This window comes from Fistularia commersonii, chromosome 36 (genome assembly GCF_037954325.1).
Source record: "Fistularia commersonii isolate RoL2024-O1a breed Wild chromosome 36, RoL_Fcom_v1.0, whole genome shotgun sequence".
NCBI lineage: Eukaryota > Metazoa > Chordata > Actinopteri > Syngnathiformes > Fistulariidae > Fistularia > Fistularia commersonii.
Genome location: NC_141319.1, coordinates 3,554,772 through 3,580,648, shown reverse-complemented (window position 1 = coordinate 3,580,648; position 25,877 = coordinate 3,554,772). Strand labels below are relative to the sequence as shown.

Sequence of the window (25,877 nt, the reverse complement as noted above, 5' to 3'; positions counted from 1 at the left end):
TCGGGGGGGTCAACTTTGCCTTTCGAATGACTGAAAAATAGACGTGTTGAACTCTGGGACGTTTTTACCGGATTACAACTCGGCGCTTTCGCTCGGCGAGCGAACAAACACATTCAGTCTTGAATAAAGAAGGAGGGAAGAGAGGAAAGAGGAGCAGAGGAGCAAGAGGCGGCGAGCTCCGGCAGCGCATGTGTTCCTCTACTCCTGCCATGTTTGTTTACTTTCTTCCTAGTGTGAACATCTATGCATGGCTGCAGCCATCACATCTACCCATGTCACCGCTTTGCACAGTCACACACACACACACACACATGCTACCATGTATACCATGTATTCCTAAATGTTCCCGACCTATTTCTTTCTCCTGATTTTCTGGTGCATTCGATCAGTGCGTCCAACAAAAATGTTATAATATTGTATTTTTAATTATTTAAATTTTTTTTTTTTTTCCCTCAACTTGCATGACTCAATGACCGGAAGCGAGATCCACTCTGCTGAGAACACACACACACATAAACACACATGCACGCACGCACGCACGCCCACGTCCACACGCGTGCTGAGATAGCGGGTGAAGAATTACCGGCCGCCCCGCCGAGTCGCCGTAAACAGCCGACATCTCGGCATATCCAGAGAAAATATTCCCTCCGGCAGGTCTTTTGACTGTGATGGATTAGACTGCCGCTGCTCCAAATTTAGAGGTTTAGAATCCAGTGCATCCCCTTGTTTTTTTTTTAAAAAAAAAACAAACAAAAAAAACATTAATTTTTATTTTATTTTTTGATGTGCTCCATCTTCTTGCCAGCTCCGAGCATGTTTATGTAATTAGCAGGCGCGCTTCGTATGCACGGGGCCAAACGGCGAAGACGACAATCGAGGCGCCAAACCCAAAACCCGGCCATATTGAAAACACTTCTTGCCGATGAGCAGCGGCGGTGCAAAAAAAAAAAAAAAAAAAAAAAAAAAAAAAACGCCTCCCTCCCTCCTGCTCCCTCGCTCGGTATCTCTGTTGCGTAACCGCTGACGCACTCGTGATCCGTGAAAAAAAAAAAAAAAAAAACCCGCATCAGATTTGCTTGGTTGATCCGGGAGGTCAACAGCGGCGGTGAAGGCGAGCAGAGGGAAGGCGGGCGGTGGAGAACGTGAGGCCGGCAAGAGAAAGAAAGAAAGAGAGAGATTGGTGATATTCGCCGCTGTGGAAACCTTGGCTGACATGTTTCTTAACCCCGGGGCAGAACACGAGGAAGGCAGAACCACCGCCGAGGGGGGGAAATTAAAAGAAAAAAAAAAAACGGACATTCTGGAGAATCTAGAAATCGCGTGCACGCTCCCTTTCCGCCCGGTCGTGATTGAGCGGTCGCCGGCAAGATCGGTTCAACCGGTGACCTCAATTTGAGCAACGGGTCGAATCCACCTCCAACCCCCCACACCAGTCTTCCAGCCCAGGTAATGAACAGATAACGCCCCAAACTCAATTTCAGGATTAGCATCACGACGCTAATTGCGGTTTATCGGCCGAGGGGAACGGCTGACGGCGGGGCCGGGTTCCGTCACCTGCAGGCCGTTTGAGGAAAGGGGAGACCGCTTTGTCTCAGCGACGGCAGGATATCCGATCTTAGGTGCCACAATGTCGAGATAATCTGAATGAAAGGGTGAATGGTTGTAAATCTATGTGGATGAATGAGTGTGAATGGATGTATATCTCAACATAACATGTAAATGGTTGTTTCTCTAAATGTGGCCCCGAGGGAATCCCGCCTCCAGCACCCTGGTGCAGGATAAAGGTTTTAGATAATGAATGAATGAATAAAGAGGAACATTTTCAGAATATCCACGAATTCTTGATGGAATTTAAAGACCGGCATTTTTTTTTTTTTGTCCCCCAGACAATCAGGATGTGACATTGAGGTTCTCCTTTTGAAAAATGAAATGTTATCATCGTTCGCAAATCCACCGCGTCATAAAGCAGGTATTGCTCAGAGTATGCCGACTAACAAAAAAAAAAATAGAAAAAAAATGTATTCTTCTCCCTTTTCCTGCGTGAAAGAAATTCCTCTTGCATATTCCAGAGATCTCAGGTTGCTGCTGCGCGTGGGCGAGACGTCCTTTTTGAAAACAGATATTTAACTCACAACCAACTATGTGAAACTAGTCATCTACTTCTGCTGCAGAAGCATCATTTTTATGAAGCGCAAATGGATCAATATTTTTGTTAATGCCGGTGGAAATCATCCCTCTGAACTTGTATTCGCCTACAAGTGGAAAGACATGATTATATCTCGTATCCATTTTTACATCCATCTAGTGGCTTTCGCACAACAGAAACCTCTCGCAGTTCCCAGAAACTTTTCAGGAAGGAGGCAGCTGAGCTTGTTCAGCTCAGGCCAGGCAGTACCGCGCCCTCCCAGGATATATCGGGTGGAATTGCTTCTTTAAGTGAAGACCAAGAGCTGCATTTGCACTGTAGGAATATTTTGCAGTTCCCAGAGCCTTTTCAGCTATGAGTTGGTCTTTTGGTCCATTCAAGCACCAGAGGGACCAGTGTCCAGTTCCAAGAACCGTTGTAGCCCCCACACCAAGGCAGGGTCTTTATCACAGTTCCATATGAACTCATGTGACCGAGGTGTTTGGTAATTGGTGGAACTCATCAGCTACGCCCCTTACCGGCTACTTCTCACAGATAGCCATTTTTAAGAACTATTGCGTCACTGTACATGTTTTCTTGCAGCAGCATGGGCAGAACCAGTGAGAAAGAAGAGCAACGAAGAGGTCCAAGATCATCTGGCAAGCTATTCACCGATGGAGTGTTCAGAGCTTGCAGAGGAATGTCAACATTTTGGCCAAAATAAGTATGGAGCTAGATGACTGTGGATTTTTGACAAGGCAAAGCAGTGTATGGAGAAAATGAAAACATGTTAACCCACCTTTCTTTTCTGCTTTTCCCTTCAGTGTTCACCACAGGAAATAAACCCTCCATCGAACCCTATTCTCTGTATCCTCTCCTCTAGACCTCCAATTGTCTACCAATATATTCACTGTCCCTCCTCTGTACATGACCCAACCATCTCAGTCTGGTTTCTCTGACCTTCTCTCCAAAACATCTGACATGCACCGTCCCTCTGATAGACTCATTCCTGATCCTATCCATCCTGGTCACTCCCAAAGAGAACTTCAGCATCTTCCTCTCTGCAACCTCCAGCTCTGCTTCCTGTCTTTTCTTCAATGCCACTGCGTCAAAACCATGCAGCATCGGTGCATGTGGCTTCTGTGGCTGATACTCTTCTATCACACATCACCCCTGACACTTTTTTCCACCCGCCCCAACCTGCTTCAGTCAATTTCTTCACCTCTTTTACACATTCTCAATTGCTCTGAACTGTTGACCTTAAGCTATCTCCACTCCCCATATCCTCACTGCTCCACGAGGGTCCCTCTCATTCACACATATTCAGGCTTCCTGCAACAACCTTCATTCCTCTCCTTTCCAGCACGTACTTCCACCTTTCTAGATTTTCCTCCGCATGTTGCCTGCTCTCACTACAGATCACAATGTCATCTGCAAACATCATGGTCCATGGAGATTCCTATCTCACCTCATCTGTCGGCCTGTCCATCACCGGTGCAAACAAGAAGGGGTTGCAAGCAAAAGCTGATCCCTGGTGTAGCCCCACAGCCACCTTGAACTTCTCTGTTACCCCTACAGCACACCTCATCACTGTCTCACAGCTAGCATACATGTCCTGCACCAGTCTAACATACTTCTCTGCCACTCCAGATTTCCTCTGACAATACCAGAGTTCCTCTCTTGGCACCCTGTCGTATGCTTTTTCTAGGTCTACAAAGGTACAATGCAGCTCCCTCTGACATTCTCTACCTGTTTACCAGCATTCTTAAAGCAAATATACTAAAAATACTACATCTGTAGTACTCTCTCTAGGCATGAAACCATACTGCTGCTTGCAAATGCTGATTTCCGCTCCCAGTCAGGCTTCCACTACTCTTTCCCATAACTTGATTGTATGTCTCATCAACTTTCCTCCTCTAATTACCACAATTCTCCACATCCCCCTTATTGTTAGAAATGGGCACCATCACATTTTTCTCAAGTCCTCAGGCATCTTCTCACTCTCTAAGATCCTGTTGAACAGCCTTATCCACAGGTATATCATCCGGGTCAACTGCCTTTCTACTCTTCATCCTTGTCAACCCCTTCCACATTTCACTTTTACTAATCTCTGCTACTTTGCGTTCTACAATAGTCACCTCTTCTACCCTTCCCTCTTGTTTATTTTCCTCATTCATCAGCTCCTCTGAGTACGCTTTCCATCCTCCCATCACTCTTCGAGCATTTGCCAATACATTTCCATCTCTTTCCTTAATCAACCGAGCCTGCTGTACATCCTTTCCATCTTTATCCCCCTTGTTTCGCCAACCTGTATAGATCATTCTCTCCTTTCTTATTGTCCAACCGAGCATACAAGTCATCCTACAACCCGGGGTTTGGCCTTTTGCCCCCTTTAACCCTGTGCTGCATCTCCCACTTCTTCTTTGCCAACAGCTTTCTCTGTATATACTCCTGCACTTCCTCATTCAACCACCAAGTCTACTTTCCTTCCAGATGTCACACCAAGTACTCTCCTACCTGTCCCCTTGATCACATTAGCTGTAGTTGTCCAGTCATCTGGAAGCTCTCCCTGACCACCCAGAGCCTTTTTCAACTCATCCCTGAAAACCAAACAACACCCCTCCCTTTTCAGCTTCCACCACTTTGTCCTCTGTTCTGCCTTTGTCCTCTTGATGTTCCTGGTCACCAGAGTCATCCTACAAACCACCATCCTATGCTGTCTGGTTACACTCTCAACTACCACTGCGTTTTAGTCACTGATCTCCTTCAGACTACATTGTCTATACATGATGTAGTCTACCTGCATGCTCCTACCTTCTCTTTAGCCATTTCCATTCCTTTTGAACCCTGCAGGTTATCAGCACCAATGGCAGTCGTTAACCCAGGCCTTGACCGATCCGGTACGAGAATTTTTACGCCGCATGCCCTTCCTGGCGCAACCTTCTACATTTATTCGAGCTTGGTTTCAGCTAAGAGAGACACTAGCTTGTGCTCCCTGCGGCTGCATTGTCAACCCATCTGATGGTCTACGGCTATTATTTCCGCCTTGCAGAATATGAGCTCTGTGGCAACTGGGCTCTCCGAGTTGTACGGGTCGTCTTTGTCTTCTTCGCAGCGGTTTGTTTTTGAGTGTGGTGCTTAAGGTGCGCGTCACAAAAGTCCATACCTTGGTCCCTCGCTGCTTGTAAGACTGCAAAACTAAAAGGTTTTCCTGGAGAAAGGGAGTTCATGGAACAAAATTTAAGCTGGACAGTTCTGAGAATTTTTTTTTTTTTTTGCCCAAAAAAGCAGCTATTCATGAACTCCTTGAGAATCGGTTCGATGCCGATGACGTAAATATTCTTTCCTTGAGGCGACAGGAGGATATTCCACATGACAAAATCGAAATCACTCAGACTAGATGGAGGCGGAGGACATGAAGGCGCCGTGAGAGTTATAAAAATTCAACGCCGGGGACGACAGAGGTAAACCGAATTTACAAAGGAGGAAAAAGTAAAAGGTGGAGAAAATGCACGGGGAGAAAGAGCGAGGATGAGAGCCATGGAGGGAGAGAGGGCGCGAGGAGCAGAAAGAGAGAAAGACGGCGTCTGTTTGAACTTTACTTCAGCACTTTGAAGGGATAATTAGGAAGAGTGACTCCAGAAATGGAGAATAAGTTCTCAGTCGTAAGCCCTCGTGCGGAGGGATTAGACTGAACTCCTCACTCCTCCCTGGAAACGGACCGCTCACCTCGCCTCCCCCCGCCAAGTGTCGGGGGGGGGAATCCAACCCTGGTGCGACAACATAACATCGTCCGCCGGCGTGCTAAAACCCACGTAATGACATATTCTGGTTTTCAGCCGGAGAGACCGCGAGGACGACTCAGCCCATCCTCCGTCTGCAGAGCATCCGACTCCTTCTACGCTTTCCATTCCGTTTACGAAAGAGAGGTCGGCGCCGAACGCCCGGGAGCGCGCGAAACTTGATAGTTAGCCTCCTCCGACCATCTGGCCACCGCGTGGGGCTGCAGCTGGTCTCCCGCTGGCAAGAGGGTTCTCCACAGGCAGGAGGTGAACGGGTGGTTTGATCGTCCCACATGTGCGGGAACTGTAACGCCGCCCGCGATGCAAAAACGGCCGCTAACCCTTCACCGACGCATGATGGGCGTCTCACGTCTTCTACCGGGCTCTCTCATTGGGTAGGATCCCAGGGGGCGTGGCTTGATCTACGTTAGTATCTCCCCAGGCGTCCACCATTGTTGTTTCTTTTATGAAACAGGTAAAAACTTTTCTCTTTCAGGACTATTTACTGCGCTGATGCTTGAGCTGCCCCACATCAGGTTAGGCACCAAGTTAGGCTATACAGTGTGTGTGTGTGTGTGTGTACGTTTGTGTACGTCTTTATCAAAAAAAAAAAAAAAAAACCTCACGAACCCAAGCTTACGGTTCTGTATATTTCCTGTGCATCTTGTATTTGCAAGTGTTATTTGCAGTCCTTATGTCCTCTATTGTAAGTCGCTTTGGATAAAAGCGTCTGCCAAATGTAATGTAATGTAATGAATAATAAAACTACTGCATCAAGTCAGCTATTTGCATGTAACTGCTGGCGCTACTATTATTATTACGTATTTTCACGACTATAAGGCGCACATAAAAGTCTTGGATTTTCTTCAAAATGTGCGGCGCGTCCTATAGTGCAGTGCGCCCTGTGTGTGTCGTTGCTGTAAGGCGGACATAGAAGAGAGCACCATGAGAACATTAAAGGGGGAAGTGTGGGCGTTGATTGTATATAAAAGAACAGGTATGTGCGTTATGCAGAACATCGTTGTTTTAACAACCATGAAAACATCGCCAACAAACACATCCAGCCCAGCCACATCACCAACATGGACGGGGTGCCGCTCACTTTCAACATCCCGGTGAGTCACTGTGGAGAAGAAGGGGACCAGCACAATAGCGAGACGCACAACGGGGTACAAAAAGGCTTCTCGGAGACCACAGTTTCACTAAGAGTGGAAGGCAGCGCCGCGCGAGTTACGCCACAATTTGCCAATGGATTGTAGCTGCTCGGGCTAACGTGTCCGCTGGCACCGTCGTTCCAGCTTTCGCTACAGCCGGCATCATTTCCGAAGTGACTCTGACAGTGAAGAAAGTGAACCTGGCATGTTTGATGGAGATTTAGCGCAGCTGTTCAAATTAGACACAGAGGATGAGGACTTCGATGAGTTTGATTGATGATGATTAGCGGTAAAAAAAAAATGTGAATACCAAACTCAGTTTTGCTCCCGCTCTATTTTTAAATACGCAAACTTGTATGCTTCTGTGTGTGCAGTGGAGAACACCATGAGAACGTTAAAGGGGGACGTGTAGGCGTGGAAACCGGCACCCTATAATCAGGTGCGCCTTATGTGCGTGTTAAATACAATAATGGCACACATAACTGAGACTGCGCCTTTTCATGCGATGCGCCTTATGGTCGTGAAAATACGGTAATAGATTATCTTCCTCCAAACCTTGATACGACCTCTGTCTCTATCACACTCTCTCTCTCTCTCCAAGTCGAGGCTACAGGCCATAATACCGACCGTCTGCACCGGTAAAAGGCAGTGTTTCCTCACTGCTGCCGCCAAGTATTCGTTCATGAGTGAATGTCGGGCTCCTCTAGCTCATCCTTAAGTGTGTGTTCCCTTTCTGCCCAACGTGGAAAGTGTCTTCAGACAACTGCAGTTGGGATTCAGCAACGTATGAATAGAAGCTGGCATGAGTTGTTTTAAACAAGTCAGCAAAAGAGAGAAACCAGGGCATCAACGTTGGACTGTGGTTTCCACATAACGGCAAGTGACGCACTTTGAACCCCCCCCCCCACACACACACACACACACACACACACCCACACACATATGTATACATTTATGCAATGGTTTACAACCTTACACCTATCAAGGAATGACTGCAGGGTTTATGTGGAGAAATAAAAGTCTGTCATTCACCATTCCCTGCTGTGGGTGATTCACTGTCCCCAGTCCCTGTCATGCCAGATTTAGATTTAGATGGTTGGGGGGAAACTATAACGGCCGGATTAACCACACACACACGCACACACACACACACACATACACACACATGCAATTGCGTGCAGTTATACTACAACAACATAGCTTGCATGTGGAGAGCACAGTGCGGGATCTGGCCTGATAATTTTAATTGTAATGAATGAAACCATTATGAAAAGGTGCGTGTGTGTGTGTGTGTGTGTGTGTGTGTGTGTGTGTGTGTGGGGGGGGGGGGGGGGGGCAGAAACACCAAAGAGTTAGGATTGTGTCTTTGGCAGTGATAATAAAAGCTGAAAAATTAGCGGCGACAAAAACCCGGCTAATCTTTACTTATCTTGATTAACTTTTGGCGTCGGAACCAAATGAGCCGGGAAAATACCAAACAAAAAAAAATAAAAAATTAAAAAAAAAATGTGAACCCCCAGCTCGGCCCAGTGAGGGCTTTGACAAGCATCCATGGCAACACACACACACACACACACGACACAATGAGGTCGACCAGAATATTGACAAATCAGCATTCCCGCAGGCGAGCCACCGCAACCCATTGGGGACGCCCTCAAGTTTCCATGTGAAGGCGGTGCACGGCACACCGAGGCACGGCTGGAAAGCTGCAATCGCCGCCTCAAACCTCATGTTTGTCAAAAATCAATCTGAATGCAGACACAATGCACGTGTCCTCTTTGTGGCGCCGTCTCCCAGCAACGATATTCACCGCTCGCAAGGACGACCATCCATTGAGACACCTTTGAATCCATCTCAGCGCACAGACATTTGAACAATTGCTTGCCCAGCACGCGTTCACACACACACACACACACACACACATGCGCACACATGCTCTCGCAGGCATATAAAGAGAGTTGCTGTACCTTTGCTTCTACCTAGTTTTTTGGGAGGCGGAGGGATCCGTAGAGTTACAATAAGGTAGGAGGTCGTCGCCGAGCAACACCACAGAGAAAAGACAACAAGAAGTGAGGACAGCCGGGCGTTAGTCGGGAGGTACGTTCTTTACGCGGAAATACTTCCCATGCAAAGAGTTTTCACGACCATGCACGTGCCATGGAGGGGGGGGGGGTGCTGGCGTGCATGCCGGGCCTCGTCTTATCAGTATCTTCGCATTTATCTCATCTCGGATCACGCGGAGGAGAACGGAAGGAAAAAGCCGTGGAGCGAGGGGCGCTGCGGCCAAACAGACGAATTATTTATGCACAAAATGTCGCTCTCGTAAAAATTCCGCTGCAATCAACCCCCCCTCTAATTGGCTGCGGCGCGATGCTCGGTGATCCGTGACGCTTTCAGGGACTGGGAGCGGAGAGCAATATTGAACAGCTCAGTAAGTTTTTTTTTTTGAAGAAGAAATTAATAAAAGATGCTGATGCTCTTTGACATTCGCCTTTTTTTTAAGCTTACGGCCTCTTAAACCTTGAGAGCCTAAAGGTAAATAGATGATGAGTCTGGGAAATACTGACTAGAGTAACAACATCGCAGCAAAGCCAGATGTAGTCGTCACGGTAACGCTGTCTCGTCACCCAGGAATAAACATACATGTGACATCACTTCCTGTGTTGTCACCCAGGCAGCTGCAGCTTATGATAACTTCCATCTTATTAGTTTATTAACACCTCGATGTGTCATTTTGCTTTTTAAATATTATTTTTGTTTTTTCCCTTTATTTTGCCTCAACTCATTATCACGTATCCGCACTTTTTTTTTTTTTTTGTCTGAGTCTCCCTTTCATTTAGAGATGGTTCGGGGAACATTTGCATTTTAATCGAATGTTGATTTTATTAAAAAAGGGCTTTCTAAAGATTGATTGACGGTGTTTTAATCCCAATTAGGACTTTATTTTTGAGATTAACGACTTCAATAAAACCTCGGCGAGGGTCTACGGGAAACCCCCTGTCACTCAATGCGTATTGTCCGCCCGCCCCGCAGGTGCAGCCATTATTTTGAAAAACCCCACAGGGACGCCTCTATTTCACAAGAAAATGGACTTACCCGATCGTACCATTTATTTCCCTCCCCATTTTTCTGCAAAAACCTCACACACACACACACACGCGCACACACATATATAGATATATGCATATGCACGCGCGTAACCGAGGCGGCGAAAAGCACAGGGAGTGCTGTCGCCGCACGTTAGCTTGACAAAACAGAGCATAGTACAGGATTATGCAACGTGCAGGAACCTCGTCGGGGAGACAGAGGTGAGACGGGAACACGACATGCAACTGTGCACACACAAAACTCTCCCCGGCAAGCGTCCAAACCCCCCCTCCCCTCCCACCCCCAAAAAAAATCCTCTGCAGCCACAACAGCAGCATTGCAATGCAAATACATGACAATAAGAAAATAATTATAATCGTAATGATAATAATAATAACTGCATGGGCAGGTAGAGGAGGGCACACAGCGGAAAATTACACAGCAAAGCCAAGCCGAGCGTAGGATGGCGAATAAAATAAATGTAGAAAAGGAAAAAAAGAGAGTACCTTGCTCTGCCTTCAGATGTGCGAGGCCTTGGAGAGAGAAAGGAAATGGACAGAAAAAAAAAAAAAAGAGAGAGAGGACATTTTTAAGAGGTGGCACACCAATACAACGGACGTATTGTCATCATGCATGCTTTGCGCAAAAGGCAAACCATGGCGGGGGCAAACCACACTCAGGGCAAAGTTTTCCCAGGAGCACTGGAAAGCTTTTTTTTCATTTTTGTGGAAAATATATAGAAATGGTCACAAACGGAAGGAGTTATCTGGGAGGAATGTAGGGACTTTTTGCTCGGGAATAAATTACTCACAAATCACTTGAGCAAATATACATAACTCTTGGGACTTTAAATAGAAATGCTAAGCTAGGCTGGGCTAGACTCACCTGGTTTTCTCTGGACTGCTGTGGGGATTCCGGAAGAAAATGAGAAAAATAAAAATAAAAAAAAGAGAGAGAGGGAGAGAGAGACAGCAAAGAGAAGTTCTGAATTAGCAACATGCTGGTTTGGGCATGTGTATGTTTACATGCACAAAGAACCACGCCGCTAACAACGCTAGCTTTCATGTAAGGAGCACGTTAGCTTCCCCCTTGACATGCGCGATCGGAAACACGAGTGCGTCATCGCTGTGGAGAGAAACTCGAAAGTTCCATCTGTCCCGTCGACCTCGGGAGCCAGATCTGGAAAAACACATTTTGTATTATGTTATATTCCCATAATACCCCCCCGCCCCGACCCCCGCACCCACCACCCACCCAATTTCACATCACACACACAGAGAAAAAACATAAATCCCGGTGATTTATGGCGTCATGAGGATCCTGAAACGCTCCTTGTCGGACCCGTGTCTCCGGCTCCTCCGGTCCGGACCCTTCAATCCGCTGACCCAGATTTTAAACACAGCCCTCAGAGGAATGCTCACTGTTGGATTCTGGAGGCTCAGTAGGAAAGAGCATACATGTGCATTGTATATATGTGTGTGTGTGTGTGCGTGCGAAATTAAAAAAAAGAAAAAAAGGTACAAACTGGCATTGAAATAAACCAAAAATCTGCTAGAGTGCAGCGATTAGAGCATCTGTCTCACAACAAGACAGCCTCTGGTTCAGTTCTCACAGTGCGTCTCTGTGTGGGGAGTCTCTATGTTCCCTACCCTTGTCTGACTGGGGTTCCTTTCAATTCTCTGGTTTCCAGTCCCGAAGCAAGCAGGAAGTTCACTGGAGACCCCAAATTGCCCCGGTTGTATGTGTCTACATGTGAACCCCACCTCTCGCCCGACAGCAGCTGGCGAGGTTCCATCAACCCTGCGACCCTGAGTGCAGGACAAGCAGTACAAATAATGAATGAATGAATGAAAAATCTGCAATTATTTCAACAAAATTAGCATAAAATCCCCCAAAATTCTCACGTTTAGCAGATAATTGGAGTTGCACTAATGACTGGGGTTCGGGGAATCACAGAGACGACACTTCAAACACCTGGGAACCTTCGTTCCTCAGCCTCCCTGAGAGGGGAAGCCGAGGAATCTCGGAGACTAACCCCGTAACGATTATCCGACCGGCTGAATCCAATTCTGACGCTCGTGTTTGACTCCGCTTGTACTCGGAACAGAGCGAGGTCGACCAAACCCTCCGGCTTAAGCCTCGCCAGGATCACCTCCTGATGAGTTCTCCTAATGAGGCTCTCCGGAGGCCCTGGGACCCGACGCGCCCTTCGACGCGCAAACACTTGCTGTATTTGCTTTATTTTCACCCATTTCCTGTCCAATGGCGAATCAACATGGTTAGACTTGTCCGAGCCCGACGGGTGGACCCAACGGGGTCTTCAAGTTCATTTGCCAGCCGAGCACCCTGCTAAAGTTAGCCTTCTGTAGATTACTACTGCATCTTGGTAAACCACTAGCTTCCTGACTTGCAGATTTAGACATCCCTGTCGGGATTGTCTGTTTCAGAGAAGAGCCTCGCATTTATGTTTTCCTGGATTCTTATCTTAGCCTGTAAAAGTAGACACAAAGTATGTGGGTATCCTACGGTGATCCTGTGCTTTTTCAGCACCACTCCAGCTGTCAAGGTGTCTTCACCTTGGGCTCACCAACCTTGGAAAAGAATAAAAACTTCAACTTTGGTATGACTGATTTGGGAGGTAAGACCTCCCAGCGTCCCTGCGCTGCCATGTTTCCTCGCATCCCCTTAGGCTCCTCAAACTCACAAAATGTATCTACCCGACTTCCTTGGTGTCCATCACGCTAATGAAGTCATACTGCAAGCCTATTCCTGCTAATTCAATCTTTGGATGAAAGTGGAAGTCCTGACATACTCCTCATTATCCTCATAAAGTATTTTTGAAAGCTGCCCCCCTTCTTCAATGACGTGTTAGGCTCCCCCCGAAGGTTTGGATGGGAACCGCAGAGCGAGGCAGTTCGATCCATCTTGGAATCGAAGGTTCCCTGGTATTCCGACAACCCCCGCCCCGATGTCCTCCGGCTGCACTTCACGAGCCGTATCCCTTCATCAGAGCTTCTGTTCTCAGGGGACATGTATGCTTGAGCATTCCTTCCGCATCGTGCCTTTTCTCTTCAAGGATATCGAGACGCTCCAGAAACCTGGATTTACATCCCGAGAACGTACCATCAATTGTACCTTCCAACGACAATCAGCCTCAATCAAACCCCTGAAGAAGCCGCTCCCTTAAGTCTACCTGACTTGTACTTCCGGGAAGACATGAATCTAGTCCCGGACTGCGATGCACTTTTTGGACAACCTTTGCCCTTGCGAAAGCCACTCCCATGTATGCTTATCCAACAAGGTGATCCGCTCTCCCTTCCGACCTTCTCCACCTCTGCACATCCTCCCACGGAGCCCACTGCAGGGAGCGACAATCAGAACGGTGGCCAAACAGCAGAGGACGCCCTCCACCTTCATTCTCACCTTTGCGCCTCCAGGAAATGAACATCATCTCCTGTTTCCTGGCAAAGAAAGGACGGTGCTAATTTAACCGAGGGACAAATATGTAGCTGTTTTTCTTAGCGTCACTTTGACTTCCTCCCCGGACGGAGATCCACCTGTTATCTGGGCGCAGTATCGAGACGGGGAGCGTTGGTTAATCAGAGCCTAACGAGTGCGTCAGTGACTGACTAGAGGGAGCCTTAATGAAGACAGACAGCTCGGGTGGCGGCTCTGATTCATAATAGCGGATCTTAATTGGACTCGATGCCGCTCTTTGATTTCTGCACTGCGGCCCGGCCGATTCCCCACCGTCAGATATTACGCTCCTCTTTTTTTTTTTCCCCTCCACCTCCCCTTTCTTCTTCTTCTTCTTCTTCTCCCTCCATGACATCATTTAGTCGTAATGATGAACATTAAGTATAACGGAATCGACGGGGGGATAGAGATTTAATTCGCCGGGAGACAGAGGGAGAAAAATAGCGTTATAGTTACGGCTTTATTTTTTTTTTATTATAATTGGGATTATTTTTTTTACCCTCCGGTCTCAAAATGGCTGCCTACGTCTCCTCCCGCAATGGAAAGATGACATTGAGCGGCGAGGGGAAGGGCGAAGCATGGGATTGGGGGGGGGGGTTGGGAAGTGGGGGCACCATGGCCGGCTGATGGACGGCGGTGCGGCTCCAGCCTCCGAGATACTCAGCGGACCATATAGGGGGGCTGAATGAGCCGGTAGCCCTCCTCCTCCTCCTCCTCCTCCTCCACGCCGCCTTCCTGTACACGGTGCGATTTTGGTGCGCTCGCTTGTTTAAACCCCCTGTTTGCCAAGATAAAACCCCTGCCTCCTCTTCCTCTTCATCCAGCATCAACCAGAACAAGCTAACGTGCTGCACGGGACATGTGGTCCAAAGCGTAATCCCCTCGCTCTATTTTACCAGCGGCTCCACAAGTCAAATCCAAACATCATTTCCAGATCGGGCACGAAGCACAAATGCCCTCTGCGCCGGAATCAGGCAAGTCCCCTGCATAATTTTTTTTTTTTTTTTTTTTCCTTTTTTAGCCCTGACCTACTTTCATGCTAAGATTATTATAACTGTCATTTTTTTTTTTTTGCGCCCCCCCCCCCCCCCCCATGTCTGTTTATTAATCCCCAAAGCTAAGCCCGAAGGCACTATTTCAGCGCTTGCTTTGCAGTTAACTTACCCGAGCCTTCAATTACCAGCCTTCCATCAAGACAGTGGATATTTTTAGGCAATGAATCCTTAACATATTCATTACAAAATTTCCCAAATCCCTTCCCTCATATTTACTAACCCCTCGACGACCTGAGCCTCGGGTGGTAACCGTGACCTCACCTGTAAAAACGTCACGTATCCGAGAGGCCTCGCGAGGTACGCCTGATTGATTTAAGCGAACGGAACGATGGTCCCGACCCGGAATATTACCCTGATAATATTTGCGCAGCCGGCGAGAAGAGCGAAGCGGGCTCGGATTAAAAAGGTGACTCTGCAAAAAATCGGGGATGAATATAAATTGACTGATTCGGTTTGGGAGTTGTGGGGGGAGGAGGGGGGTGCGGGCAGCTAGCGCTCCAGCCCGTCATCTGTTTCTATTTGCGACCCTGTGATTGGCTGATGAACCTCGCCTCTCGCCCAATAACAGCTGGAATGGACTCCAGCAGCACGGCGAACCTGAGAGCAGGATACATGAATACACTTAATGAACAAATCAGTCTCGACGTATACGAGCGCAAATGGAACTTTACCATCTTCTGTCTCATTTGCGGTTTTATTCCAACCAAAATCTATCTGTATCGAATTCTATGTGTGTGTGTGCGTGTGTGTGTGTGCACCAATGAGACCCTAGCTTTTCAGTCGTCTATCATAATAGGGACGTCGGACATATTGCCTCCTCTTGGCATTTACATTCTGAACAATCAACAAAGTTGTAACTGGAGAAGAACAGGTGCTAAGCAGCAGCTTATCTTTAAAAGACTTCTCTGTCTCTGAAGCGCTCCGCATGTGTGTGTGTGTGGGTGTGTGTTTCTATGTGTGTGTGCAAACTGAGCCAGTGGTCGTGCTTTTAAAAAAAAAAAAACAAACGCAGGAAGCCGACGCCGCGTCTGCGATCGTCACGGTGGCCTTTACGGGCGAATCGTCCGTCTCTGCGTTCATTATTCCCTTAATTATAATTCCACGTCTCCGCTGTATCAACAACAATCGTCCCCGGCAGCAGGGCGGGGGGGACGGGAGCGAGGTCACGCGGGAGAGATAACACGCCGGCCTCTTTTGTCTCTCTCGCCGAGCGGGATTAAAATAGAACAGGGAGAATAGGTACGTTGGCCGTTTTTGCCATGTGAGAGCGCGAGAGAGAGAGAGAGAGGAAAAACAAAAATGGCGGGAGGTCGGTCGGGATGGGGGGGGCGGGGGTGGGTTGTTTTTAGATGACCTCCTTGGACAACCGCGAGAGGCCCGTGGTGAAGTCACTTGTCACACTTGCTCGGGCGCCGCGGCCCGAGACGCGAGCGCCTCCCTCCCTCTCCCCTCCCCCCCCGCTGTCCGGCCGAATCCCGGTTCAAATCACGGGGGGTCGGTTTAACCTGAGGACGTCGCCCCCTTTAACCCCCTTCCCGTCGTCTCTTTCGTAAAAACGCCCTCCCTCCCTCCCTCCCTCCCCCGCTCGACGCTCCTCCGACGGAGGCGGAGGAAATGAGCAAAAGAGGATCAAGCGAAAAAAAAAAAAAAAAAAAAGTCAAGTCCAGTCCTCCCGCTTGGCTGCTTTGCAACCAGCACATCGCGTGCTGTCCTGAACAACGCCACGGGCTAGTGCTTGGGATTTTAAGCTCCGAACAGCTTCATTTGAGCAGCAAACAACAAGCATATTACAGAGCCAGATAGAGAGACGGAGACGGAGAAAAAGAAAATCCATAATTTATATAACAGAGTAAATCGGGAAAAGAAAAAAAAACAAACATTTGAAATGGATGCAAAACTAATCGTGTGACGCGCCGCAGTGTTCAGTGAGCATTCCCCTGGTTTGGGAGCGGCCAGGAATGAATCTGGAACGGAGGAGACGTCGACACGCGGCGGTCCGTTCCCGCATACATCACTCCCGGACGAAGAAAAACAGCGATAAGGTGTCCGTGAGAGTAAAGTGTGTCGCTGTGGCGGAGGGGCATTTTCGAAATAAAAATAACAACAGAAATATAAAAAAAACACAAGTAAACAAATAATGTTTGCCTGTCTGTCTTTGTGAATGAGTGAGTAAATAACTCTCTATATGACGAGTCAATGGAAGAGTGAATGGTTGCGTGTTTGTGTATTTGGCCCTGTGATTGACAGGCTTCTTGTCCAATCACAGCTCGGATAGAGTCCAGCATCCCTCCCACTCTGAGTGGAGATGATAAATGAATGAATGGATGATTAAAAAATGTATGAAGGGTTTCTCTGGATGTGAGATCTCAAGGCTAAAGAACCCTGGTATCTTTTTAAAAAGACGCCGGCTTCCGTTACCAAACAGCGGCTGCAGCACGGCTATTCAATATATAAAAAGCAGGTCACTTTGAAAATAAAAGTGTGTGTGTGTGTGTGTGAAGGGGGGGTAGTGACAAATGACAAATTCTCATTTAAATAAATACTTTTTTTTTTTTTTTTTTTTAAAGTATGTGCCGGCGCTGCAACTCATTCACACACCCCAAGAGATGACCTTGACACAGAGGCAGAGGGAGAGAAAAAAAAAAAAAAAAGCATCAGCTAATTTCCTCAGCCAAACACACTCCAGTACCTTCGGGTGCCTGCACAGTCTTGCAGTGTCGGAAGCGCTGAGCGGAGAGAACAGCGTTGACGGTTTAGTTACATCAGCTGACGGCACGACCGAGTCGGTCGGGGACGGCGGCGCTTTGTTTTTCTTTTTTTTTGTCATTAATGCACGAGTTCACGCACAAAAAAAAAAAAAAAAAAAAAAAACACATCGCATTAGGAACAGATTCGCGGTGAAACATAAATCGGGCGACAACCGTGGCGCCATACCACTAGATTTTTTATTCGCCCGTCATCGATTCCACAGCCTTCCTTCTTACCTTGGGTGCAGTATTGACCGACAAATCCGGTCCCGGAGCAGTCGCAGTAGATTTCTCCGTCCGTCAGCGAGCAGATCCCGCCGTTCTCGCAGGGGTTCTCCGTGCAGAGGCCGATCATCTCCAGGCGCACCAGCTGACTGTCAATGAGCGCCGGCAGCTTACTCCCGTAGCTGAGGTCTGTGAGGATTCCCCTGAAGGGCGGAAGCTCGCGGACGGAGGGCAAGGTGAGCGCGGACGTGCGGATGTCCCCCGGGACCCCTCCCAGGAAAAGGTCGCTGACGATCTTCATGAACTGGCGCTGAGGTCGCACCTCCGCCCTCTTGGTCTGGCCGTCCACGGCGAGACCGGTCCATAGGTTCTGCCTGTGGACGGCGGCGAAGTGCCAGAAGCTGTCGTTGACCATCTTGTCCGACGCGATCGTCGTCTCGGCGCAGTCGATGCTGACGCGGAGACTCAGCCGGCCCTGGGATACGGCGAGGAGCAGGAAGTCGCAAAAGCCGCCGTCGTCGAAGTAGAGCAGCAAACCCTCCGGGTCCGAGGTCTTGAACTGGAAGGTCAGGTCGCTCCTGGAGCTGGCGTCCCACCGAACGTAGCGGACCCACTGGCCTTCGGAGCCGGAGAACTCCAAGCCGGCGCTCAGGCCGAGCACAGCACTCAGCAGCAGAAGGACCCGTGCGGGGCGGCCGTTCTGATTCATGCTGGAAGGTCACGCTGGGGAGGGCGGTCAAAAACTGGGTGCCGATAGTCCGAGTGATGAGACCATCTGATTGCGGCCGCTCCCAGGTTAAGCTGGCGAGGGGTTATATTCCGCGAGGATTAGCCCGAAAACGCCATCCCCGACGTTTCTTCGAACCGATCTAATCTTCGACGCCGGTTAAAACATCCGTGAACGGGAGTCCGGGTCCTTCGCCTCCTCCGTCAGTTGGCTGCGGCAGCGGCACCCTGGGACGTTTCTTTCAGGCGACTTCCCGGGTTGAAGCAGGCGACCGCCGTCGGTCCGCTCCCGCGCCCCATGGTTCAGGATCGCCTTTCGGAAAGAGGAGAAGATCGTCATTAGAAGGAAACGCAAAGGGGGGTTCCCGACACGAGACGACCACGGCTGCGTTAAAACTTTGGCAGACGGCGTCACAACCTGCCGTCTGCCACGAATCAACCTTCAGCCTCTAATTACGCCGTAAAGGACGCGGAGGATTAGTGACTGACGGAGGAAAGACCTCGGTTCTTGAATTCTCAACTCGGATGGTCTACGCTTAGAGCTGCTTTCACGCCTCGCGGTTTCAAAACGCTTTACACTAGAACGCATTCACCCGTTCACTCCGATATCGGCCGACGTATCACGGCACGGACAAGGGGCGGCGCTGCGACAGCTGCATGTCGAGAAAGAGCAAACAGTCGCCTGCGTATCCAGAGCGGTGACACCTTTCCAGGCGAGAAACGCTCTTATTGAGAAAGGGAACGATTGGATCGGTTTGGATACGGTGAAGCTTTGGAGGTGGAAGCGGATCTTAAGCCTCTGACGTCCATCATGTCAAAGGACTGTCCAATGAGGACACGGCGCATGGTGATAAATATAGGTGTGTATATATATTAAATGGATATTTTTGCAGTTGTGACGGACGCTCGGTCGGTCCGGCGGGCATCCCTCCAATCAGAAGCCAGTCGGTTAGATTTTCGTCTCGATGCGTCTGCGGCCGAGATGAGGAATTCCAAGTGGCTCCCGGCGGCCCGGCTAATCGCTTTGAACGGCATCGCCGCCGGCAACAAAGGTCCAATGAGGATACGGCGCATGATGATGCAACTGCAAAAATGTAGGGATATATATATTATATAGATGTTTTTGCAGTTCGAGGGTTCGGGGGTACTATGGATGGTGCCTTCGTGGCCAAATGCGGTAACCGGCGCAGTATCACCTGAGGTGGCCTGTGTCGCACGGTATGCTCGAAAAAGGAGACGAAAAAGACAACGGCGAGTCGGTTTAACCGGGGAGAAGAATTCTGTGTCCACCCACCGCCATATTTCTAAAAGCCACAGACCACCGAGGTGGTAGATTATCGCCAGTACTCTCGCTGTCACTGTGTTTGTTGCCTGAAAGCGAGCTCAGCACTGCCCTCTAGTGGATGCATCATTTTGTATCCGTGGCGACGTGAAGCAAGCGTGGGATTCACGTGGGTTCGACGATGTTTGAAAGCGATGTCGCTGTTTACCGGCGGAAACTGAGGTCTTAAACCTCAGCCGGACGGATTGAAGATAGAGGACTTGGAAAGACTCCACTCGTTTTGTTATTTTCTTAAAAGAAAAAAAAACACCACAGCTTTGTGAAGATTTAGACGAAATAAAAATGTCCCTCGATTGAATTTAGATCGTCGTATCGTAAATGTGCGCCCCGCAGGCAGAGACGAAGATGAGGAGGTTCTACTTTCGGAGTGAAGAGGATGAACGTGAAGATCTGGGTAGAAGGATGCTGAGGTCGGAGGACCAGGAAGGCCAGAGAGATTTACGGACGGAGGGGAAGAAGACAGGAAGTGAGTCGTGTGAGAGAAGAGGATGCAGAGGAGGGTCAGGCGGAGGCAGATTATCAGCATTAGCATGTGTTAGCATTAGCATTAGCATAGCACTCTTCCTTTTTCTTCTTTTCCTTTCGACTGCTCCTTTCATGGGTCGCCCGAGCCGATCATCTTATTCTCGTCAAACCAAACACACTTCCTTTTTCCTCAGCATCCCTCCTCTGTCCGTGTCCAAACCATTTCGGTCTGACTTTATCTCCAGAACATCTAACATTCTCTGTCCCTCTAACGGACTCGTCTCCGATCCTCTCCGTCCTCCTCAGTCACAAAGAGAACCAACACATCTCCGTCTCCGCCGCCTCCAGCTCGGTTTCCTGTCTTTTCCTCCAATGCCGAGTGAGTCCCCGGTGAGTACAACAAATGCGAAATGGGGGAGGAAACCGCGGGCCCGACCCGGCAATCGAGCGCTACGATGTCGCGCGTCCACGAGAAGCGTCAAGTCGAGGGCTGGCGCTCGGCGTAAACCCGCCCCGGTGAGCCAGAACATGTGCTTAGCCTGGAACATTAGCCTGCTATCTGTAAAGGCCTGCTGGGATCCTGATAAATATGACTAATTATCCGCCGCCGCGCTCATTCTCTCATTTGCATGTCTTGTGGGGATGACAATCGTAAACAGCTTTTCAGAAAAGATTCGGGAGCGGTAACTCGCCGCGTTAAGAGCCCGACGATAGTTTCCGGGCCTGTAAATACCGAGTTCGAATAATCTCCGTCCCTGAAAGCCGTGATGAAACGCGGAATATTAACGGGCTTCGCTTTGCCTCCGCCCAACCCCGGGTTCGGCTACGGCGATTTGTAAAGCAGGACTGGAAATTACTCACATCGAGCAACCTTAGATGTACGTTTGCTCTTCCTGCCTCGTGTCCGTGCCATTGTTATGGCAGCGGCCGCTTTGTGCCGCCATGACAGTCGCACAGAAGCGTGTAACACAATAGGCCCTTTGACCACCTGCTCTGAATTGTTAATCTCCCCGCCGCCGGATAGATATTGAATTCTAGTAACTTATACCTGCGCTGATGTATCGGTCGTGCGCGTGTTCGTCCTTTTACACAAGCGCCTATTTGCGACGGCGCAGGGTTGCCGGATCGGATCGTCGTCCGGCCCGCTGAGATAACACAGGATTGAAAAGCTCCTCGGGGTAAAAATGACCCCGAACGCGGCGGAACTCAGGGTGCCGCTAATAAAACGGGGTTCGCGCGAGATGTCGAACCCTCTGGCCGATACAACTCGAGATGCGTCTTACGGATAAAACGGGGGCGGGGGAAGCAGAAGAAACGCGTAGCCGATCCTCCGGTTAAGTGAGATGCTAATGGCCGCCACCTCTGGAATAGAAATCGGCCGCTTTCAGATGGAAAAGTTGCAAGAACTGTCCGGCTTGAGTTTGGTTCCAGGAAGTAGCCGCCTCCAGGCGAGCCGCTGTTTAGCATTCTCACAGTCGGTAAGCGTCTCAGCAGCGACGCGCACGCTCACAAACAAACCACCGCGAGGGAAGAGGAAGAAAACAACACAGAGAGTGAAGTTGCCACGGCGTTCATGTTCAGCATTCCATTAGCTAACTCCGTTCTAATTTAGGCAAAGATGGTCTTTATCGCTGCGAGCCCTGGAAACCCCTCCGTCACGTGGCAGGCCAGAGAAGCTCGGACCATTTCGTCGGCCCATTTCTCGCTGGTAGCGTCCATTTTGTCGCAAAAATGGTGGCGTCCCAGCGTTCATGGACTGCAAGGCGGGAATAAAAAACGGACGATCAGATGAGTTAACTATTTTTATTCTCTCCTTGCACTGCTGCGCCGTGGGAAGAACTTCGCCATCAGCTAACTCTTTACTTATGTCGGACCTTTGACACATTCGTCGGTCCATTTCTCATTGGTTCTGTCCATTTTGTTGCAATAAAACAGCCGACCAGTGACCACAATAGTTTCGGGAAATGCCGCTCCGCGGTCTGCGAGGACTAAGGGCTAATGGGCGCGGCTTATGAGCACCACCAAGCACCTTAGTCATACGTGTTCGGACGGAGCCGTAAAAAGACCCAGCCTCAGGGTAGGAGCTGAAACTAGTTCCCGGTTCCGATGCTGGCCGAATGCACTAAAAAATGCACTAAAAAGTTCCTACAGCGTGAATGCGGCTCTCGATCGTCACTTAAAGCAACCATTCAGCACGATATATCCTCGGAGGGCGCCGTACCGCAACGGCCTTAGCTGAAAAAGCACAGCGGACTCGCTCTTGAAAAAGGTTCCCAAAAAGTTCCTACAGCGCAAAAGCAGCTATCGTTTCCTTTCCTGTTTGAACGGAAGTCCCACCTTTACATGGGCCGTTAAAAATAGGATTCTGGAGCACCAAACACGCTCACATCAGCAATGCCAGACGAGTATTTTATTGATAGTATTTTTTTATATTTTATATCAATGTGGCGTAAAAAAAAAAAATCAACTGCAGAACAAAATAAAAATAAAAAAACTATTCAACTCACATCAGATCCACAGACACACGTGATTACCGGGGGGGGAAAAAATCCCTACTATAGGCCCGAAAAAACAACCATGCTTCTTTTTTGTTACCCCCTCTGGGTAACATCTGATGGCCCCCAGATGACCAAAGTAATAATATCACAACAATATCACAACAATAGCACTTTTAACTTGAAAAATACATATTTTATTACATTTTTTTATATATTGTATAGTCCTTTTATTGCCTATCTATATATATTATATATATTGTCTATTTTGTACAGTTTTATATTTGTATTGTCCAGGACTACAGATGGAAATTAGCTAGGAACTACAATCTGGTACAAACATCTCTGCCTCTGCGCTTGATGTAATTGTACACTGTCCTAATAAACTTCTAAAAAAAAAAAAAAGACAAACAGGCATCTTACACTTGACCGTTTCCACCTGTTTTCTAAATATAACCGGGTTAGAGGTGAAATTAAAACACGGCTCCAGGCGATTTCCACGGACGCTAACCTTAGCGGCTGTTTGTACGAGGAGCCGAATCGGGACCCGTCCGGGTTGCACGGCTACCTCGAAGGCTCCGCCGGCTGCGCGCGGCAGGCCGGTCTTGATGGAGACGTTGCTAGAAAAGGTACATATTTTCCAGCGCGCATGCATTATTTAGCAGTGCAGAATATGAGATGACCTTCACAGGATACAACTGACTAGCTGTAAATGATGCATCGGCGCGTACGACGACTTCGCGGCTGCAAACGTGCACGTTTGGTGATACAAGCAGCGCATTTCTGGAGACCCGGGTGTCATCGCCGTGCCCTCCCGTCCGTCACCATGGAGCCCTTTTAATCCTGTATAAGTACTAGCGCGCAGGATGCTAGGAATGGGTCCAAGCTGCTGCTGGACAACAGAATCATCAGGGGACCACCGGGGGGGGGGGGGGGGGGGGGGGGGGGGGGGGGGGGTCAAATTGTAAACTGAATAACAATAATTCCCGTGTGTGTGTGTGTGTGCATGTGTGTCAGCTACAGAGGGAAAACTGTGTTGACACGACCACGCAGCGCTAAAAAAACATAATCTGATATCAAGCCGTGATTTACATCAAGCATTTCATAAGACATCACAGAAAAAGATAAATCTGGTACGGTGTGTGTGTGTGTGTGTGTGTGTGTGTGTGTGTGTGTTGGGGGGGATGCACACTACCACCATCACCTCCTGAGGGAGACATTTCAAAATATTGCAGTTGTAGATCAGAAAAGTCAGAAATGAGCGCAAAGAAAGTTCATGTCCGTGGAGGGATATGAATTATATATCCAACGCCCAAGCCAATTTGTCTGTCACATGCAAACAGGCAGAAACAGACGGCTGGGATTAATGAGCTGCACTTTCTTTTATTTATATTTGTTATGTGTGTGTGTGTGTGTGTGTGTGTGAGCGTGTGCTTTTTTTCCCTGCAATGCAATTAAAATTCTCGCCACAGATTTAAAGATCTCCCACAACCTCCATGTCTGATCCGCAGCTCCGCACTAATGAACGTTAAAAGCGTTTTTTTTTTGCACAGCTGAGCCCGGCTTTACATTTATATTTCTATTCATTTTTAAACCTTCTGACATTGAATTAATTCGCAGAAAACTAAATTCATTCAAAAATTAGAAAAAAGATAAATTATATTAAATTAAACTGAGTGAAAATAAATACATAAAAAAACGATATGTCTCCGTGGGTAACTGACACGATTTTTTTTTCTCCCATGGCGAATTCCGTTTCGAATGAGCGCTTATTTAAAATAAATTAATTCATAATTAAATAGATAAATAAAAAAGGAAGCAAATCGACCGTTTGTGATTTTTTACATCAATGTGGCGTAAAAAAAATCAACTGCGGAACAAAATAAAAATAAAAAAAAACTATTAAACTCACATCAGATCCACGGACACGCGTGATTACCGGGGGAGAAAAAAAAATCCCCACTGTAGGTCCGAAAAAACAACCATGCTTCTTTTCTTTTTTTTAAATGTTCTTACCTGCTCTTTTATCCGGAAAAAGCAGACACAACGTGCAAAAAAAAAAAAAAAAAAAATCTGTCTCAAATTAAGAATTTAATCCAGAGCGGAGCTCCGTCCGGTTGCGGCGGTAAATCCTCCCGGCTGGCGGGCGCACCGACGCCGGGCTGCGGCTGCAGCGAGGTCACCGGCCGGGATCTCTGGAGGGGGAACCGGCGGCCGCTCTTCCTTTTCCCCCCGGACTCCGTGCACGACTTTTTGCCTCACTCCCGCCCCCCACGCACACAAACACACCGTGCGTGTTCGGCTCACTCCGCGCCACTGATGACGGTTCTCGGCGGATCGCAGCGACCCGCCTCTCTGCACGTTTGGAGGGGGAAGGCGGGGCCAGGACACATGCCCCCCCTAGGATAAATTGTATTATTGTAAATAGACCTTCTCTGCGTTTGTAGAAGCGTCTGAAGGTGAAAGTTGATTACATTTTTTTTGAAATTATTTTTTTTACCGCTTTTATTACTATTTAAATTTTTATTTTCATTGCAGCTTTTAAATCTGTATTTTTTTGTATATGTCCAAACAGCATCCTTGGGTGTCAAGTAATTATTATTATTATTATTATTATTATTATTATTATTATTATTATTTATTTTTTATTTTTATTTTTTTTATATATTTTTTTTATTATTTTGGGTGACATGGTGGCGCTTTTGCCTCACAGCACAAAGGACTCTGGTTCGATTCTGACAAGGGGACCTTTCTACGTGGAGTTTGCATGTTCTCCACGTCTCTGCATTGGTTTCCTCTGGTTAATTTTCCTGCAGGTTAATTGAAAAAAAATTGGGGAAATAAGCGCTTGAATGGTTGGTGTATTTGCAGAATAGGCTGCAGAAAATGGACGGATATCCATCCATCCATCCATCCACCTTTTGCTTATCCTGCACTCAGGGTCGCGGGGGGACGCTGGAACCGATGCCAGCTGTCGTCAGGCGAGATGCGGGATAGACCCTGGACTGGCCGCCAGTCAATCGCAGGGCCACTTATACAGACAGAAAACCATTCGCTCACTCACTCAGGGCAATTTTCCAAATTTTTTTCCAAGTAACCTGATGCATGTTTTTCGGCCCGTAGAGGAAATCAAAGAACCCGGAGGAAACCCACGCAGATACGGGGAGAACATGCAAACTCCACACAGAAGTGAAGTG

At 48.2% G+C, this 25,877-nt stretch overlaps 1 protein-coding gene across 14 annotated transcripts in view; it reads right to left on the bottom strand.

Moving 5' to 3' along the window:
- nrxn3b (neurexin 3b) overlaps positions 1-24,844 on the bottom strand; it is a 302,281-nt gene extending 277,437 nt beyond the window's left edge. For 11 of the 14 annotated variants that reach the window (XR_015104508.1, XR_015104509.1, XM_086143044.1 and 8 more), the window contains exons 1-4: positions 24,697-24,844; positions 17,665-18,691; positions 11,034-11,051; positions 10,655-10,681 (exon numbers count right to left, since the gene is read on the bottom strand). Coding sequence is in view for 12 of the 14 variants with exons in the window: in XM_086143044.1 (XP_085999170.1) it covers positions 10,655-10,681; positions 11,034-11,051; positions 17,665-18,361 (742 nt within the window). In the remaining 2 variants the exon portion in view is untranslated. The remainder of the gene's footprint in view (positions 1-10,654; positions 10,682-11,033; positions 11,052-17,664; positions 18,692-24,696) is intronic. The other 3 variants (XM_086143050.1, XM_086143054.1, XM_086143056.1) reach the window with 1 other exon arrangement.
- Positions 24,845-25,877: the final 1,033 nt, after the last annotated feature.